Genomic DNA, 17,778 nt, shown 5'->3' with positions numbered 1-17,778 from the left:
GGGGACTCTGTGTGTCTGGTGTGGTGGCTTCAAGTTTTACATCTCTCCAGGGCCAGTACCGCACAACACTCTATGAACAGTGGGTCAGGCAGCTCACAATCCACCATGTGCCGCACACCTCCAAGCCCACACTGATTGCAACACTGGGAAACCCTGTGAAGATCCGCTCGTGGCAGGTAACTCTCAAGAGATGTCAGGATTTGTCTCAGGCTGAGCCTAGAGCCTGCCTCCTCTCTACCCCCTTTCCGAAGCCTAACTCATGGATGCCTCCTCTCGGCCCTCCCGGGTGTAGCCAGAGGGTAGTGAGTGAGAGACAAAGGGGAAGGAACCAGGATGGGTGTGACACAGGTACTAGCAACCATAGGGAGAGGTTTCTTTGGGGGAGGGGGTTGAGACAGGGTTTCTCTGTGTAACAGCTCTGACTGTCCTGGAACTGGCTTTGTGACCAGGCTGGCCTCAAACTGATAGAGATCCACCTGCGTCTGTCTCCAGGGTGCTGGGACTAAAGGTGTGCCCTACCACTGCCTGGCCATGGTAGAGGTTTTTAAAAAACAAAAACAAAAGTCATGTCTGAGCTAGGCCCAAAAGGCAAAGAAAGAGGCTAAGCATGGGCAAATGCAAGAACAGCCAATGGGATGTGGGCACCGTGGAAGTGATGTCACTAAGCAGGGATGTGGCGGGCACCGTGGACGGAAAGGCCCGGCAAAGGAGAGCATCAGAAGACTGTCCAGGGTCAAAATAGACAGGCTCCTATCCACACCGCTGCCTGTATCCCTCATGCTCCCCATCCAAAGCACACAACACAGTGAAACCTACACCCAGAGCAGAGCCGAGAGCAGCTAATGTCCCAGCCAGCTACACACCCATAAAAACCCTGACCCAGCATGGCACCTGGCTTCCCACAGATCGCTGGCCTCCCCAATGACACTCTGTCAGTGGAAAACGGGGTCATCAATCAATACTCCCAGCGCTGGACCCACTTCATTGACCCCCAGAGTCAGGCTAACAAATGGATCAAGAACATGGTAAGCGGAGCCCCTAATGCTAACCTCACCCACACACACACAGGCGCAGCCGGTGCTGGGGAAGCAACTGAGCCTTGGCCCGGCTCTAAGCTCCCTTAACCCCACTTTCCCCTACAGGAGAAGGACAACGGGCTAGACGTGTTCAAGTTGAGTGACCGTGACTTCCTGCGCAGCATGGAGAATGCTATCCGCTTTGGCAAGCCATGCCTTCTAGAAAATGTGGGTGAGGAGCTGGATCCCGCACTGGAGCCTGTGCTGCTCAAGCAGGTAGGCCCGTCGAGGAAGGGGAAGCTATGGCCCGCAGGCCCGACCAACCACACTCCCACCGCAGCGCCCATCCATCCTGCCTGCCACAGACGTACAAGCAGCAAGGGAACACAGTGCTGAAGCTGGGAGACACAGTGATCCCCTACCATGAGGACTTCAGGATGTACATCACCACCAAGCTGCCCAACCCTCACTACACACCAGAGGTTTCCACCAAACTCACCCTCATCAACTTCACATTGTCACCCAGGTAAGCCTCCACCCACGAGAACACAAGCATCAGTTGTCCCTTCCTGCCACCTGTCATCTCTTGGCCATCCCTAAGCTGCAGGACTCAAGAGGTCTGTCTTTCCTGCTTAGCGGCCCCGTCAACTTCCTCCCGGGTACTCTGGCATCCCAAGTTTTTCCAGACCCTCCACTGATCCTTATCTTGATCACTCATAGCCCCTTTTGCCAAAGAAGAACTCAGGGTCTGGCCAGCCAGTCCCTGCTATGCAAGGTCTCGTTAACAATCCTACAGACTGAGGCTAGGCCTCCAGGGCCGACCATGGCGGCGGCGCTGGGCCCGCCCTTGATAGCTAAGCGCAGGCTAACACTGACCCCTGGAGTTGCCCAGGTGTGATAAGCATGGTCTTCCACCCCGGCAGTGGCCTAGAGGACCAGCTGCTAGGCCAGGTCGTGGCTGAGGAACGACCTGATCTAGAAGAGGCCAAGAACCAGCTGATTGTCAGCAACGCCAAGATGCGCCAAGAGCTGAAGGACATTGAGGACCAGATACTGTACCGCCTCAGCTCCTCTGAGGGTAACCCCGTAGATGACATGGAACTCATCAAGGTGCTAGAGGCTTCCAAGATGAAGGCTGCCGAGATCCAGGTTGGGGGCCGCCTTCCTTACAAACCTGACGGACCTTCCCCCCCCGCTACTTGCCCCAGCGCTGCTTACCTACTGCCCCATGCAGCCTCCTGGACCTAATCCCTTTCCTTCTGCCCCTGTGCCCAGGCTAAGGTCAGGATTGCAGAGCAGACAGAGAAGGACATCGACCTCACACGCATGGAGTACATACCTGTGGCGGTCCGCACCCAGATCCTCTTCTTCTGCGTGTCAGACCTGGCCAACGTGGACCCCATGTACCAGTACTCCCTCGAGTGGTTCCTCAACATCTTCCTCTCAGGCATCACCAACTCAGAGAGGGCAGGTAGCTCCGGCACGCTGGCACGGCGGGCCCACTCTGAAGTGGGTGGGATGCGTATGGCACATTGCTATGGTGGGGCACACGCACGAACCCCCATCTAGGCCCACCCCTACATCATACACTCATGACACGGAAGAAGGCGCCACCTCCCCATCCCTCCCCTGCTCAGATCCCCCTCCTGCAAACATTTAGGAGGGGCACAGACTACCCCGATAGCTGCTGGGAAACTTTCAAGCCTGGGCTAGACCCCAAGATGGTCTCCCTTCTTCAATTTCCCCACGCTGTGCCACCACCTGCCCCGCCCTGCAGACACCCTGAAGAAACGCATCAGCAACATCAACCGCTACCTGACCTACAGCCTCTACAGCAACGTGTGCCGCAGCCTCTTCGAGAAGCACAAGCTGATGTTCGCCTTCCTGCTGTGTGTCCGGATCATGATGAACGAGGGCAAGATCAACCAGGTGCAGAAGCAGGCAGAGGGCCGGCTCAGGGACTGTCCGCCTTAGGGTCACCCTAGGGTTGGGCCCGAGACCGCAGCATAGGTGTTAAGTGAAAGCCTCAACACCCGTGGGCACAGTGCAGTTAAAGGGGGCAGAGATCTTCGGAAGCACAGTTCTTGTTTAAACAATACAACAGGGGACTCTGCATTCATATGGCCCCAAGGATGCTGTGAGCACAGATCTCCTAAGAGCCTTAAGTGTGTTGCTGAGCAGAGACTGTCCCCGGGGACAAACGGTCCCGAGCCTCCCACACTTGCTCAGCCGGGAGCATCCGTGTACCTCACGTCCAAGGAAGGGCAGAGCAGAAGACACTGGGAGTAACCCAGCTCCTCGGGCGAGGTGCCTAAGCGACACCAAGGAGCTGGTTACGGGGCATAGGCACCAACTTGAACCTGTCCTCTGCTAGGCCGAGTGGCGCTACCTCCTGTCTGGAGGCTCCATCCAGACCATGACTGAAAACCCTGCACCAGACTGGCTCTCGGACCGGGCCTGGCGAGACATCTTGGCACTTTCAAACCTGCCAGCCTTTGGCACATTCTCATCCGACTTCGTGAGGCACCTCTCAGAATTCCAGGCCATCTTTGACAGTGCGGAGCCTCACAGGTAAGCCGGGTCCCAGACTATGCTATCAGGAACACACAAGAAGACACGACCCCAGGGACAGGCTGGCCCAGAGGCCTCCTTTGAAATATTACCTAGTGCTGCCCTGCATCTATGGCCACGTCTCCCTGTGCCTCTAGCCCTGTTCTCTTGGGAAACCCCACCCTACCGGCAAAGTCCGTGGGTCAGTGGCTTTCCGTGGGCTGGCTCTCAAGTGGGCTTTGTTGCAGGGAGCTCTTGCCTGGCATCTGGAACACATACCTGGATGAGTTCCAGAAACTGTTGATTCTCCGTTGCCTGCGTGGGGACAAGGTTACTAATGCCATGCAGGACTTTGTGGCTAACCACCTGGAGCCCCGTTTCATTGAGCCCCAGGCAAGTGCTGGTCTCCAGGCAGAGCTGGTGCCCTGGGTCTCAAGGACATGGGTGCCTTGAGGACCACCTTCCGGCCCCATCCAGGCTAGAATTCTTGGAGAGGGACATTCTAGGACCTAGAAGGCCCTTGTGGAAGTGCTCCGGGAACCTCGGGAGTCCCTTCCCCTTGCCCTCCTGAACCCTGTCTCTCGTCAGCGCCATCTGGTCTCAGCATCTCTCCCTGTGCTTGCAGACAGCCAATCTGTCTCTGGTGTTCAAAGAGTCCAACTCCACCACACCCCTCATCTTCGTGCTGTCGCCGGGCACTGACCCTGCTGCGGATCTCTACAAATTTGCAGAAGAAATGAAGTTCTCCAAGAAGCTCTCTGCCATCTCCCTGGGCCAGGGGCAGGTAAGGGCAAGGCAAGGAAGGAGGAGTGGGCTGGGCAGGACGAGAAGCCGCCCCCCTACTCAATGTTTCCATCCTACAGGGCCCTCGGGCAGAAGCCATGATGCGTAGCTCCATAGAGAGGGGCAAGTGGGTCTTCTTTCAGAACTGCCACTTGGCACCAAGTTGGATGCCGGCCCTGGAGCGTCTCATTGAGCACATCAACCCTGACAAGGTGTGCCATGCCGCCTGCCAGTGGGTCCTTCTCAGCGAAAGGACTAACGAGACCACCCAACAAGAACTGAGGATGCTTTAATGAAATAGTCCCACAAAGCATGTAGCCCAAACCCAGACACGAAGCAGGTGTACCATGCATGATGCAACTAATTATTCTGGATTTTCGTCATCATTGAATACGCAGGGTTTCTCTATGTCTTCCTGGCTGTCCTGGAACTCAAGAGAGCTGCCTGCCTCTATCTGTCGAGTACTGGGATTAAGGGCATGGGGCCACCACTGCCTGGCTATTCTAGATCATTAACTAGATTTTTATTGGCCCTCCAAGTCGCTGAGTCTCAGGGGGTTAGTGACTTCCCTAAGGCGACAGACTGATGACCCTGGAGTTTGCTAGTCCTATCCCACATCACCTCATAGCCTAACCAGCTCAAGGAGGGAGAAACTCAGAGGGTGAGCTTGAGTTTCTGGGTAGGAAGGAGCCTAAGCCAACATCTTTGTGCTCACGAGGTGCTGGGGCCACCAGGTACATCGGGACTTCCGCCTGTGGCTCACCAGCCTGCCCAGCAACAAGTTCCCAGTGTCCATCCTACAAAATGGCTCCAAAATGACTATTGAACCACCACGTGGTGTCAAAGCCAACCTGCTGAAGTCCTACAGCAGCCTCAGTGATGACTTCCTCCACTCCTGTCAAAAGGTGAGGCGTCAGATGAAAAGATGATGGATGGCTCAGTGGTTAAGAGCACTCGCTGCTCTTCTAGAAAATTTAGTTCAGTTCCCAGCAACCACATCAGGCAGTTCACAATAACCTCAGACTCCACCTCCGTGGGGATCTGACACCTCCGGCTTCTGTGAGCAACAGCATCCATATGCACACAACCCACACACTCACACACACAATTTAAAGTAAGTTTTAAGTGTGGTACAGTCTGAGCTCCCGTCTGCCTGCCCTTCCTCTTATGACCCTGTCTCTTTCTGTTCTGCAGGTAGTGGAGTTCAAGTCCCTGCTGCTATCGCTGTGCTTATTCCACGGGAATGCACTTGAACGCCGTAAATTTGGGCCCCTAGGCTTCAACATCCCCTATGAGTTCACAGATGGTGACCTGCGCATCTGCATCAGCCAGCTCAAGATGTTCCTAGACGAATATGAGGACATCCCCTACAAGGTAGGTGGGGCAGGCTGGGGGCCACGGACTTGGGCACCTATACTAGGGACCCTCACTCGCTCACTCACTGGCTGGCCACATAGGTTCTCAAGTACACAGCTGGAGAGATCAACTATGGTGGCCGTGTCACTGATGACTGGGACCGCCGCTGTGTCATGAACATCCTGGAAGATTTCTACAACCCCGCTGTGCTGTCCTCTGAACACAGCTACAGTGACTCTGGCATCTACCACCAGATCCCAGCCACCTATGACCTCAATGTGAGTCCACAGGAGGGGACCGGAGGGGAGCCTAGGGTCCCGTGGAACTTTGGTGCAGAAGGGGACGGCAGAAAGGAGGTATAGCCCTGGCCTCCAGAACACCTTTCTAATGAAGAATCCCATCCCAGGGCAAGCCACAGTCACGTCCAGTGGGGACCAGCTTCTGTGGGAGCATCACCCAGTGTGGTGGCAATGCAGGCTATGTATAAGGGTGGGGACACTCTCTGAGGACATACTTCTTCTAGAGTGACATCCTGAACTGAGGCTAGGTTGGGTGAGTGTCAGTACCTGTGGCAAGAAGGAGCATGTTAGGTGTGAGCAGCTACGGAGAGAGACAAGTAGAGGGATGGCGGTAAATAGCTCAGAGGAAAGCAAGAGCCACAGCATACGACACCACAGAGACCGTTTCAGTCCCAGAGACAGCAGGAAGGTGAGCCGGGGAAAGTGACCATGACTCTGAAGGCTGGGGAGAGCAAGCCAAGGCCTTCAGTTTCGGCTCTCGTGCCTCCTAGGGCTATCTCTCCTACATCAAGAGCCTCCCACTCAACGACATGCCTGAGATCTTTGGTCTGCATGACAACGCCAACATCACCTTTGCCCAGAACGAGACTTTCGCCCTATTCGGTGCCATTCTCCAGCTGCAGCCCAAATCGTCCTCTGTGGGCGGCCAGAGCCGGGAGGAGGTAGGCGGTAGGAGAGGGAAGGCGCCAAGGTCTGGGCAAGGCCAGGCTGCTCCATTCTGCCTGCACCAGCGAGTAGAACTCTCCAAGTAAAACCCTGTCATGGCTAAGGGTAGCCAGCCCTGTCCCCTCATCTTTTTTGCCCCTGCAGTTAGTAGAAGATGTGGCTGAGGACATTCTGTCCCAGATCCCTGCACCTATTGACTTGCAAGAGGTGACAGACAAATTCCCTGTGCTGTACGAGGAGTCCATGAACACAGTGCTGGTACAAGAGGTCATCAGGTAATTGCTCGCCACCCCTTAGCCAACTCAGACAGGGCCACTGCGCCACAGAGAAATGGCAACGGTGTTACTTAGCTGTCTCGCTAAGTGCTAAACATCTGTCTTCTAATTCAGCTGCTTATTTTCATTTCATAGATGAATAAACCGAGGCCCCAAGAAAGTTGACTGTCTTAAGTCACATACTGAGTAAGGGCCAGAGCTAGGATTACTGTACCCGGAATGCCTCACCCGGTTCCACACCCAGCATGAGTTCTGTCATTGCTTCCCAGACGGAAGGGCGCAGACACTGCCACAGAACCCCAGCCCACTAATACCTCGCCACTGACCCCACAGGTACAACAAGCTCCTAGTGGTGATCACACAGACACTTAGTGACATGCTCAAGGCTCTCAAGGGGCTAGTGGTAATGTCCTTGGAACTGGAGCTGATGTCCACCAGCCTGTACAACAACACTGTGCCCGAGCTCTGGAACACCAAGGCCTACCCATCCCTCAAGCCACTGGCTTCATGGATCATGGACCTGCTACAGCGCCTGAACTTTGTGCGGTCCTGGATCGAGAAAGGCATTCCGCCTGTCTTCTGGATCAGCGGCTTCTTCTTCCCTCAGGCTTTCCTAACAGGCACTCTGCAGAACTTCGCCCGCAAGTTCGTCATCTCCATTGACACCATCTCCTTCGATTTCAAGGTCTGATCACAAGCTGGGGGACGGGGAGGACACTGCACTGTGCCCATGCCCACCCACGAGGAGGGGGGGAAGACCCAGGCATGAGCCCCAGGGACACTCAGAGGGACAGGGCAGGCTACAGGCCATAGTGTAGACAGCGAGGTGACGGGCAGGCAGCAGCTTTCAGGAGGGGATCCGTGCCTCCTGATGCAAATCCTAATCTTGCTTCCAATCTGGGTGTCTGTGTGCCCATCACAGGTGCTGTCCAGGACACCACCAGAAATTGAGGAAAGGCCCCACACAGGATGCTATATCCATGGACTATTTCTGGAAGGTGCTCGCTGGGACCCATTTCAGTTCCGGCTGGCTGAGTCACGGCCCAAAGAGCTGTACACAGAGATGGCTGTCATCTGGCTCTTGCCAGTGGCCAACCGAAAGGTTGAGACCCAGGACTTCTACCTGTGCCCCATCTACAAGACGCTGACCCGCGCTGGTAAGGCAAACAAGGCAGGCAATCTGCACTGCAGGTGGGAGTCTGGGTCAGTTTACATGGACCCAGGTTAGCTGCCCAGGAAGGCCGATGGAGGTTTGGGCCAATGCAGCAAGTTAAGTGTTTAGGGCCTTAATCCCCTGCCTGCTTGCTCTCCTTAGTAATCCATTGTGCAGCCCATGGGCCCCATCTTCCGTCAGTGGCTCAGAGGAAGAACTGAGGCCAAAGCCAGGGTTCAAAGGAATAAGACGGGCGGTAGCAACTTCATCTTCAGGGTCCTAACTTTAGGCAGGCCTGGGCCTTGATCAGATCAAGTCACCAAGAAGCCTGACTTTTGGGCCCTGGTCCCTTCCTACTTCCCACTCAAGTCTGTCAGACTCACTGTTTATGCTCTTCTCAGTAACCCAGCCCTTCTCTAGTGGTGACAGGGATAACCTAACCGGCTCTCTTTCTTGCCTGCTTCAGGAACATTATCAACCACGGGCCACTCAACTAACTATGTCATTGCTGTGGAGATCCCAACTGACCAGCCTCAGCGACACTGGATAAAACGTGGTGTAGCCCTCATCTGTGCCCTGGATTACTAGACCAGGGTCATTAAAAGTTTTCCAATACGTCTTGCTGTGCCTTGCTGTGTACACGAGGCCCCATGTACAGGGCCACAGTAGAGGAAAAGAGATATAGCAGTCTCTGAAGAGAATAGTCAGTAAGGGGGAGAGGGGCAGAGGCAGCTCTGGCCTGCTGTACCTACCCAAAAGCAGTAAGGGATGAGACATGCAGTCTCTCAGGTCCCAGTGCCCCTCCAAGAACTCACCAGATAGACAGATCTACCTGTGGGCAGCCTTGCCTTGATGCAGAGCCCCAGAGCCTTTTCAGGTTCAAAGCCATCAGATCTAGTGAGAGCCAAGCATTCTCACCTCAGTAGACCTTGTCCACCACCCATCTGAAACATTCCCCTCAGTTGAGGTCCTGAATCCCATCCCAGACCTGCCAATCATCGCAGCCAGTCAGGTTCTGGCCCAGGAACACACACTGCCTTGCCTGAGTAAGTACCTCACTCTACCACAGCCCAGCCTACAGACCTCAAGACAGCAAGCCGGGGACCATTTGTTAGCACACTTTTATTCACTCACTGATCCAGTATTTACAGAACGAGGGGTAAAGATGCTGCACCATCTCCCCACAGTTACTATGTACAGATAAGGGTCTGCTTGGATCACCTAAATCTAGCAGAGGGCAGGGCTGCTTGGGCTGGAGCTTGAAGCAGTACTGTGCTTACTGCCCCTTGTCATCAAGCCCCATGGGAACACAGGAGTTCTAACTCACCCTGACCCTGTCCCCTACCCTGAGTACCTTGCAAGAGGCCAAGGAAGCTGTTACAGCTGAGTAGTACCAGCTTCATTCAAGCAGTTCTGTCTCTGATATCCCTAGGAGGAGGGAGACATGGTAATACTGAGGGGCTGGCTAGAGGATCCTCTGAGCCCAGAAACAGATTAGGAGCCCACGGTAGGCCCACAGCCAGGGCCACAACACTGAAGGCAAAGGGCCCCAGAGCCTTGCTCTGCAGCATTAGCAAGTCAGGATGGAACTAGGACAGTCTGCATGCCGCTGGGACAACTCAACACTTCTCTCCTCTTCAGTTGTGGGACCCTGGTAGGCTGAGTGCATCCTAGTAAGACACCCCATGCCCATTCCAGCTCAGCTGCCAGCTCCCTGAGTTTGGCACTCTCCCAAGAGGAATGAGGAGTAGGCCAAGCTTCTTCACAGGACAGGCTAGTGGCTGGGGCTGAACAACCAGGGCCAATGCCTTCTCAGTTTCCCAGCTGGGACCCCGGTGTCATCCCCAGCAGGATGACAGCTGCTGGGAGAGAAAGCAGAGTCAGGAAGCTGGCCGTGATAATACAGTGGCAAGAAGGGCAAGAGCCCAAAACAATAGACCTCTCCAGTAGGTAAAATGTATATCCTGCTGCCCAGGCAACAAGGCCAGGTCCTGCTACTCCTCAGATGGTTGTGAAGGCCACAGCACCATCCAGTTCCAACTGCTGCTTCCTGAGCATCTGGGGCCCCTGCCAGGCCCCAGAGCATAATAAAGCAGAACGCACAGCTGATCCCCACTCCCAGGGCCTGGGCTCTAGCTGAACTATTCAGTAACACTGGGGAAAAAAGAAAACAGTGGGACAGGGAGGGCCTTGGTGAGGGCCTTGTGGCAAGAGAGGCTGCAGAGTCCGCACCAGAGGTCCTCACTGGCGTTTGGCCTTGTAGGGGCGAGAGCGTTTCCGTCGGTCAGGCTTCCGCTGCTTGTGAAGCCGACCGATGCTGACCCCTTGTCGGCGCCGCACTGAGATGTTCTGTTCCACTAGGTTGGCCAGCATACCTGTGTAAAGCACAAACTCCTTAGTAGGCAGCTGGCTCCCAGGTTCCCTGGGCTTTAGTCTGATCAGCCTCAGAAGAATTCTTGCGGGGGTGTGTAGGGAGTTTGAGAGACATGACATTCAGCAGGATAGGACAACTAAGACATTGTAGGAGTCCCCTCACCTTCCTGAGCCAGCATAGATATGAAGGTACAGATAAACTCGTCATAGTTGTGGGTCCTTCGCTGGTCATCAATCTGCGGGAAAGAAGGCACATGAGGGTACCAGAGCACAAGTGTTTGGGAGAGGACAGAGGAACAGGCAATAGAGGGGCCACTCACCTTGAACTTCTTCCTTTTCTCCACCTCCTCCTTGAGACAAGCCTCATAGTTTGCAATCTCAGCTTCTACACACTTGAGCAGTGCTAGCAGCTCCTGCCAGAAACCAACAATGTACCTTAGAGGTCCGACTGGCACCAAAGCTCCATTACCAAGAAGCAGCTAGAAGCAAGGGTGAGCAGCCATACGTAGTCTCCATGGGGCTACCGAGGCCACCCAACCCAAAAAGGCTATCTGGCTCTAGCCACCAACTTTCACACCAAAATTCCAATCAAAAACCCAATACCAGCTGGGTTTGGTGGCTCACACCTTTGATCCCAGCAGGTGGATCTCTGTGAGTTCAAGGACAGCAAGAGCTCCTACATAGAGAAACCCTGACTCAAAAAACCAAAATGGAACCCAATACCCGGGGAGTATGGCCCTAGGTCTTTCCCTCTGCTAGGAAAAGAAAGCTGAAAGGGAGACTCACCTTAGGTGAATACTTCTCTCCACTCAAAGGCTCACTGGGCCTGCTCAGGCCAGACTTGTCTCTGCTATCTGTGGCTTCCACCACCTTCTCCTCTAGGCTGCTGGACCCTTGGTTGCCTTGGCTTGATCTGGTAGAAGGTGAGGAACCCTTCCCACCCTCTGGGAGAGGACATAAAAAGATGCATCAGAGCACATGACACTTTGTAGTCACCTGGACACCTCCCTCCTTCTCCTCGGGTGTACCGGAGTGGTCAACGGGGCAGCCCAAGGCCCACCTGTGAGTGCCAGGGGGCTCAGTACACCATCTTCAGCAAGGTGCAACAGGCCTGTGCTAACGACAGGACCCAGGTCACGGACAGCACGGTTGTAGCGTATGCAGTCAACACGCAGAAGGCTATCATCTTCTCCGAAAAGCACCTTGGAGATGTGAGAGGTGACAGGGCTGGAGGGCCGTGTTGGGTTGGCTGAGCGGATGGGCGAGCGCAGGGGTGAGTTGAAAGCACTGCCGATCTCAGAAGCTGTGTCCGTGCTCTCGTTGCTAGGGGTGGGCGAAGGCTGCGAGTGTGTGGACACAGCCACAGCTGGACTCCCAGCTCCACTGCTGGTCTTGATGGACAGAGGAACTGAAAGGTCTTTCTGAGACTCCTGAAGCTTCTCTGCTAAGACATTGATGGTGTTGGGCTGCAGCACTGACAGCTGCCCATCCGAAGAATTGCTCAACGATCCTGGCTTCCCTGTCCCCTTCCGCTTGTATCTGTGGGGTCCGATAAAAGGTAAAAAGAGGGAAAGGGCTAGGTGACCACGCCTAGCAGTGTCCAGTATGGCTCAAATATATCCTCTTCTCCTCAAGCCAATCTGGAAGCTCCTTACACTTGGTCCAAGCAATATGACCAGCCATGGCACCTTAAGTGCCACAGTACAGACAGTGGCTTCAAAGGACCTCCTCTATGCTAGCTACCCCACTTCTAACCTTCCAGTGCTATACCCTCCAACAAAACTGCCATCCTACTCAGTAAATCATCTCTCCAACCTCTTCTACTCAAGTTCTTCAAGGTCCAGCCGAAAGACCACCTCAACAAGAAATGTCTTGATAGACAGCAAGACGCTTACCTCCCCCTAAACCCACCACAAGTTCCTGAAGACTTGGGGTTGGCCCCTCAGGCCAGCCTCAAGGCCTTCTCAGATAGGGTGGAAGCTTCAGAGCGAGCTTCCCGAGTCGGGACTGACCTGATGGCAGCGCTGGTGTTCTGCACATCATCCTCGTCATCCTCATAGTCGTCCTCATCATCAGAGTACTGCTGGGGCGGCCGGACTGCAGCTCGGCTGCGGCCCACACCTGCCGCCAGGTCTTCTTCCTCCTAGGGCAGACAATGACAGGAATGAGGAGGGCTGCTCACCTAAACGGGCATGGATGGCACTGCCGCTAGGGAGGAAGGTGACAGAATGCCCGCCACATGCTCTCATGTCACCAGTAGAGGCCGTCCCACACAGCCAAAGAGGACGCCCACTGTGCAGCCCACAAAGTGAACTTAAAGCCAGAGGAGCTCTCTTAGCCGCCTTAAGGCCATGCTATGTCTATGGTGCGGCCTGTGAGTATCAGGGGAGTCGAGTCATCAAGGCCCAAGCAGAGCCAAAGGATAACACTGGGGACCCAACACTGTGGTCTCTCATATGAAATCCTGCCCAGGTGCCTCCATCTTACCTGCATAGGGGATTTGGCATAATTGTGATTGTCTAGAAAGGCTGGCAGCCGCTGGACAATGGGGGTAGGATTTGGGGGGACCCCATTGAGGCTCCCTGGAGGCTTCACAACCAGCTTAGATTTGCTGGGAGGACTGTGGGTCGGAGCTTGTGAGCACGAACCAGCCACTTCCTCTGTACCATCTGAGACAAGCAGAGTAAAGACAGGACATTCAGTTGGATCCTTAAGAAAAGCCTACAGTTGGCCAGGCAGTGGTGGCACATGCCTTTAATTCCAGCACTCGGGAGGAAGAGGCAGGAGGATCTCTGTGAATTCAAGCCCTCAGGTACCTGTGTGAGTGCACTCAGAGGCTGCTGGGGCCCTGCTTGCCTCCAGTCCAAGGGGGGACTTGCTGCTTGCTGGCTTGGTTTCCTCAGGCAGTTGTGACTCTTGAGATTTGTGGGTCTGAATCAGTTCCGGCTGTGTTACTCTAATCAGCTTAAAACAGAACTCAAAGCTTAGCAGAAAAGGGGTAGAGCAGGACTCCATGTTAGACAACCAAGGGCCTTGACCCACTCATTCATTTATTTACTGGAAGATAAAAAGGCCAAGCCATAACTTCTCTTTAGAAGCTTCCCACCCTAAGTTTTGCCAACCCTACAAAGGAAGCAAAGGAAAGAAATGTTCAGTTAAACCTGGACCTACAAGACACTGTGATTTTGGAATTAGAGACAGATGCTACAGTGTGGGAGAGACAGGGATGGCTGGGTTGGCATGGCCAGGCAGAGGCCCACTTACCTGCTGCAGGGCCTCCAGGACCGTTTGTCGGTTCACCTTCAACACATGCAGCCTGGCCTCATACTTAATCCTGCGGTCAGGCACCACAGCCATCAGGTTGAAGCGGATGTCATGGTACGGCTCCCTGAAATCACAGTGACAGCTGTCAGGGCAGTTCCCACCCCAGCCCTGCTGCCAGGCTGAGCAAAGTGCCTTGTAGCTCTAGGCACAGGCCCCGCACCATAGGCAGGCAGCAGCCAGTCACACACCCAGAGCCCTGAGCTGTACCTTTCCATGAACTACATGAGGTGCCTGTCAGGGAGTGAGCCAGCACACCTGTGCCACCCAGGCCTCTCTGCTACCCAAAGGCTTGGCCCTCCTCTAGCCCAGCAGGTCATAGGCAGTCCAGGCAGGAAGCCCAAGACCCAAGCCTGATCTTGCCAGACACACAATGTGCCTTACAATGTACAGATCATCTGGTTTATCTCTTTCCCTCCCAAAGGGGACACAGTTCCAGGAGGTACAACAGGCAAACTGAGGGTCCTTACCCTGCAGTAGCAAGGCCGATTCGTTCCATGATGACCCGCCGGGCTTTATCTGTCCACTCCTCATCCTCCCCCCAGGGCCCTGAGGGAGAACACATGAGGAGTCAGCAGGTGGGAAACCCTGAGATGGGGTGGCCAGGGGTAAGAAGGAAAACAGATTACTGTGGCTGAGCCAGGTATAAGCTTGTCACATAACTCGGTGCAAGATGAGATCATGGCCAGAGTCAGATGTCTTTGGTACCCAACCGCAAGAGCCAAGGGCCCTGAGACCCAGAGAAGCAGAGGGAAGCATGAGAAACCCAGCAGACCTTTCTCAAGGTGCCTACCATGATCAATAGGGTAGACTTTCAACCCGTCCAACTCGAAGAGCCGCCCTGTGATGGGCACGTAGCTGACAAAGTGGAACGCCTCCATGGTCCGCACTGCACTGAGGCCATTCTGCTTCTCAGGGAGGTGACGTGGCTCCGGCCTGGAGAAGGACAAAGTCAGAACCATCCTCCACTGCCCCTACCCCCCACCAGCGAGCACAGCTCTCACCTACCTGGCATGGCTATTGTGTGCCTTAGCCAGCTCAGGAGCATTGCCAATTGCATAGCCTTTGCTCTAAGGGGAAAATAAGAACAGATTCTTAGGTGAGCTTCTAGGTAAGGGCTTAGAGGCATTCCAGGAATATCATCAGTACAGGTCACTTCCTAAAGGGCTAGTCGTGGCAGATGAGAGCATAAGACCTCCCAAAGGGAGGGGCCACACTGGCTTTGCGCAGTTACTGACTACCAGGGAGCAACACAGCTTGCTACAAAAAGTTCTGACATAGGTGACTTAAATCTCTTCCTTGTCAGCCGGGCGTTGGTGGCACACGCCTTTAATCCCAGCACTCGGGAGGCAGAGACAGGCGGATCTCTGTGAGTTCAAGGCCAGCCTGGTCTACCGAGCAAGTTCCAGGACAGCCTCCAAAACAATACAGAGAAACCTTGTCTCGAAAAACCAAAAAAAAAAAAAAATCTGTTCCTTCTCTACTTTGGTCATCTCCTTTCCTTTATTTATTTTTTTTTTTGGTGGCATTACCAACATCTCTGAGGGTCAGATGTGCCCAGCCAGCTGTGAGCCATGGGTAAGTTAAGGCAGGACAGCATACCTCTGGACTGAAGCCTTTGGTGAAATCCTTCATTCGGCTCAGGGTGGGCCCCAGATCCACATTGCTGCAGTTCAGAAGCACGCTCAGCAAGGCATGAGTGGCACAGGAGTTGGGAATCAGCTGTAAATCGAAGTTAGTCATTCACACAACCCTCACACACCTTTACCTCAAGCTTCCCCAAGCTTCGCGGAGAAGACTGAAGAAAAGATGTCAACAACACTCATCAGCCTCCTTTGTCTTGCTCAGTATTTACTCATAAAACACAGACCAAATAAGAACCACGTATCTAGGGACATGGAGAATATCCTACGAGACCCCCCCTACTCTAAAGGTATCCCTTTAATGAAAAGGAGCTAGGTTCTGTCTGCCGTGCGGCTTCTGTAACAACCACTCTTGGTACTGGTCTCTCTCTCCTTCCTGCTCCCCCCACTGTCACTGCCCATGCAAAACCAGTAACAACCGGGAACAAACGAACAGCATCCGGCCCTTCAAACAAGCTCAGAACTCAGCAGACCTGGTGGGCAAAGAACATGTTATTCACAATATCATCATCAATCACGGACGTGTCATCCACCAACGTAGAAACCTTGCGGCGGGACCTGCGTTCTTCGATCCACTTGAAGAGAAAGATAAATCCATACACAGGCCTAGAGGAGGAAGAGGCAGATGGTAATCGGCGGTCCCCTTCTTCCTCCCCCTTTTCCTTTGCTCTGGGCCCCTCACCCTCACCAAGTCTGCAGCCCACACGGCTCGGACACCTCACACCCAGAACCCTATCACATGCAGTCAAGGGTGAGCCTGATGCTCTGAAACCTCACTTGGGGTTGGAATGGAAGTCTGGGCAAGAGGGGAGGAGGAGGACATCTGGAACTGGCGGCCCACCACGGAGCAAGGCGGAAACACAGTGCAAGGTGCAAAAACATTGATGAGGCGTTGAGTACCAGCTCTCCCTTGTGGACCTCAGCCCCAAGCCCCAAAACTAGGGAAGCCCACGACCGCCTGAGCCAGCCCCTGCACTTCTAGGAAATGAAAGCACACTTCTTGGATCATCACCGTTAGTTAGCTGGTTCCTCTGTCTCACAGATCACCAGAGAGTCTAGGTACCTGAAAAGGGTCTTGTCACACCAACCAATCAATATAGGACAACTCTGTTTAGTTCTGTTGAGACACGGTCTCATGACGTAGCTTACACTGGCCTCAAACTCAAGAGATCTGCCTGCCTCTGCCTTCCAAGCCCCGGGATTAAAGGAACGCGCCACCACTCCTGGTCAGGACAAATTCTTTGTGACGATTACAGGCACAGTGCACACGTGCGGTTATGCAGTGAATGGATTGTTCACTTATAAAAAAAGGGCACTGTGCAACCAGAGGCTTCCTGCTACAAAACCAGAAGAGGCAGCTGAACTGTACTCCAAGAAGTGAGGGTTAAAAGATGTGCTTTTGTGTGTGTGTGTGTGTGTGTCTGTGGTTTTTCGAGACAGGGTTTGTCTGTATTGTCCTGGAGGCTGTCCTGGAATTCACTCGGTAGACCAGGCTGGCCTCGAAAACAGAGATCCGCCTGCCTCTGCCTCCCGAGTGCTGGGGTTAAAGGCGTGCACCACCAACGCCCGACCCAGAGCAGCTTTCTTGTGTGACATTTTACACAACTTTGTTTTCCAATACTGCCTCCCCTGAAGGGGAACCATTCCCCTGCCCTTCCCCAGCCCTCGGGGAGGTCAGGGCCCCGCCACTCACCCCTGGCATTTACTCTGAAGATCATAGATTTCCTCCACTTGCACCCCTTTGACACCTACGACCAGGAAAGGAGAAATCGGCAGGGCTCTGCCGCCGGAACTCAGGAAGCCCCACCACAGACACACACACACACACACACACACACACACACACGCTCCCCTAATAGCCAGGTCCCAGCGGGCAACACACACACACATACACACACACACCCCCCAACAGCCAGGTCCCAGCGGGCAGGGGCGGCTCTTACCGAAATCTTCCACCAGGAGGGTGAAGAGGCCTGGGTGGAAGGACAAGAGGAGGAGGGGGGACTGTCAGGCAGGCGCGTCCGGGGGCCCCTGCGGCCTCCCCAGCCCCCAGGGCCCGCCGGGCCGCCCTCCCCCACCCCCCTCTCCGTACCCGGGTCACTCTCCAGCTCCAGCCAGCCCTTATTCATCTTCCCGCGGGGCGGCCCCTCAGCGCCATGTCCAGGCCCGGCCAACCCCGCGCCGCTCCCAAGGGCAGCGCCCACCGCCCTCGGGGCTGCCGAGCCCCCACACGCACGCACGCACGCACTCACACACACACACACAGACACAGACACACACAGACAACGGGCCGCCGCCGCGTCGCGTCACCAGCCCGCGCCGGGGGCGGACGTCATCATCGCG

The 17,778-nt window shown here is 54.7% G+C and overlaps 2 protein-coding genes across 3 annotated transcripts in view; one reads left to right on the top strand and one right to left on the bottom strand.

The window, feature by feature from the left end:
• The window catches only part of Dnah1 (dynein axonemal heavy chain 1), a 62,001-nt gene extending 53,288 nt beyond the window's left edge, over positions 1–8,713 (top strand). The window contains exons 60-78 of the mRNA XM_040747848.1: positions 51–176; positions 906–1,025; positions 1,143–1,292; positions 1,382–1,542; positions 1,940–2,165; positions 2,292–2,487; positions 2,794–2,945; positions 3,391–3,587; positions 3,815–3,959; positions 4,192–4,350; positions 4,430–4,561; positions 5,084–5,254; positions 5,544–5,723; positions 5,807–5,983; positions 6,496–6,666; positions 6,815–6,945; positions 7,279–7,630; positions 7,868–8,102; positions 8,565–8,713. Coding sequence (XP_040603782.1) covers positions 51–176; positions 906–1,025; positions 1,143–1,292; positions 1,382–1,542; positions 1,940–2,165; positions 2,292–2,487; positions 2,794–2,945; positions 3,391–3,587; positions 3,815–3,959; positions 4,192–4,350; positions 4,430–4,561; positions 5,084–5,254; positions 5,544–5,723; positions 5,807–5,983; positions 6,496–6,666; positions 6,815–6,945; positions 7,279–7,630; positions 7,868–8,102; positions 8,565–8,686 — 3,303 coding nt within the window. The 3' untranslated portion in view covers positions 8,687–8,713. The remainder of the gene's footprint in view (positions 1–50; positions 177–905; positions 1,026–1,142; positions 1,293–1,381; positions 1,543–1,939; positions 2,166–2,291; positions 2,488–2,793; positions 2,946–3,390; positions 3,588–3,814; positions 3,960–4,191; positions 4,351–4,429; positions 4,562–5,083; positions 5,255–5,543; positions 5,724–5,806; positions 5,984–6,495; positions 6,667–6,814; positions 6,946–7,278; positions 7,631–7,867; positions 8,103–8,564) is intronic.
• A 489-nt stretch (positions 8,714–9,202) lies between these two features.
• Bap1 (BRCA1 associated protein 1) lies at positions 9,203–17,759 on the bottom strand. 2 transcript variants are annotated; one of them, XM_005085226.4, is made up of 17 exons: positions 17,528–17,759; positions 17,379–17,408; positions 17,129–17,183; positions 15,909–16,041; positions 15,395–15,514; positions 14,801–14,862; positions 14,586–14,728; positions 14,263–14,341; positions 13,736–13,859; positions 13,288–13,435; positions 12,959–13,140; positions 12,484–12,614; positions 11,532–12,010; positions 11,258–11,415; positions 10,792–10,884; positions 10,635–10,707; positions 9,203–10,473 (listed from the first exon to the last, which is right to left on the bottom strand). In XM_005085226.4, the coding sequence occupies exons 1-17, from the start codon at positions 17,562–17,564 to the stop codon at positions 10,340–10,342; spliced, it is 2,181 nt and encodes a 726-aa protein (XP_005085283.1). In that variant the 5' UTR covers positions 17,565–17,759; the 3' UTR covers positions 9,203–10,339. The 2 variants fall into 2 exon arrangements, with proteins under 2 accessions (XP_005085283.1, XP_021091685.1); XM_021236026.2 differs by lacking the exon at positions 15,909–16,041 and having other exon boundaries at positions 17,528–17,758.
• Between the last annotated feature and the right edge of the window lie 19 nt (positions 17,760–17,778).

The sequence above is a fragment of the Mesocricetus auratus genome, unplaced genomic scaffold, assembly GCF_017639785.1.
Source record: "Mesocricetus auratus isolate SY011 unplaced genomic scaffold, BCM_Maur_2.0 Super-Scaffold_100006, whole genome shotgun sequence".
Lineage (NCBI taxonomy): Eukaryota > Metazoa > Chordata > Mammalia > Rodentia > Cricetidae > Mesocricetus > Mesocricetus auratus.
The sequence above is the reverse complement of the archived record's forward strand: the minus strand, read 5'-3'. Positions and strand labels throughout refer to the sequence as shown.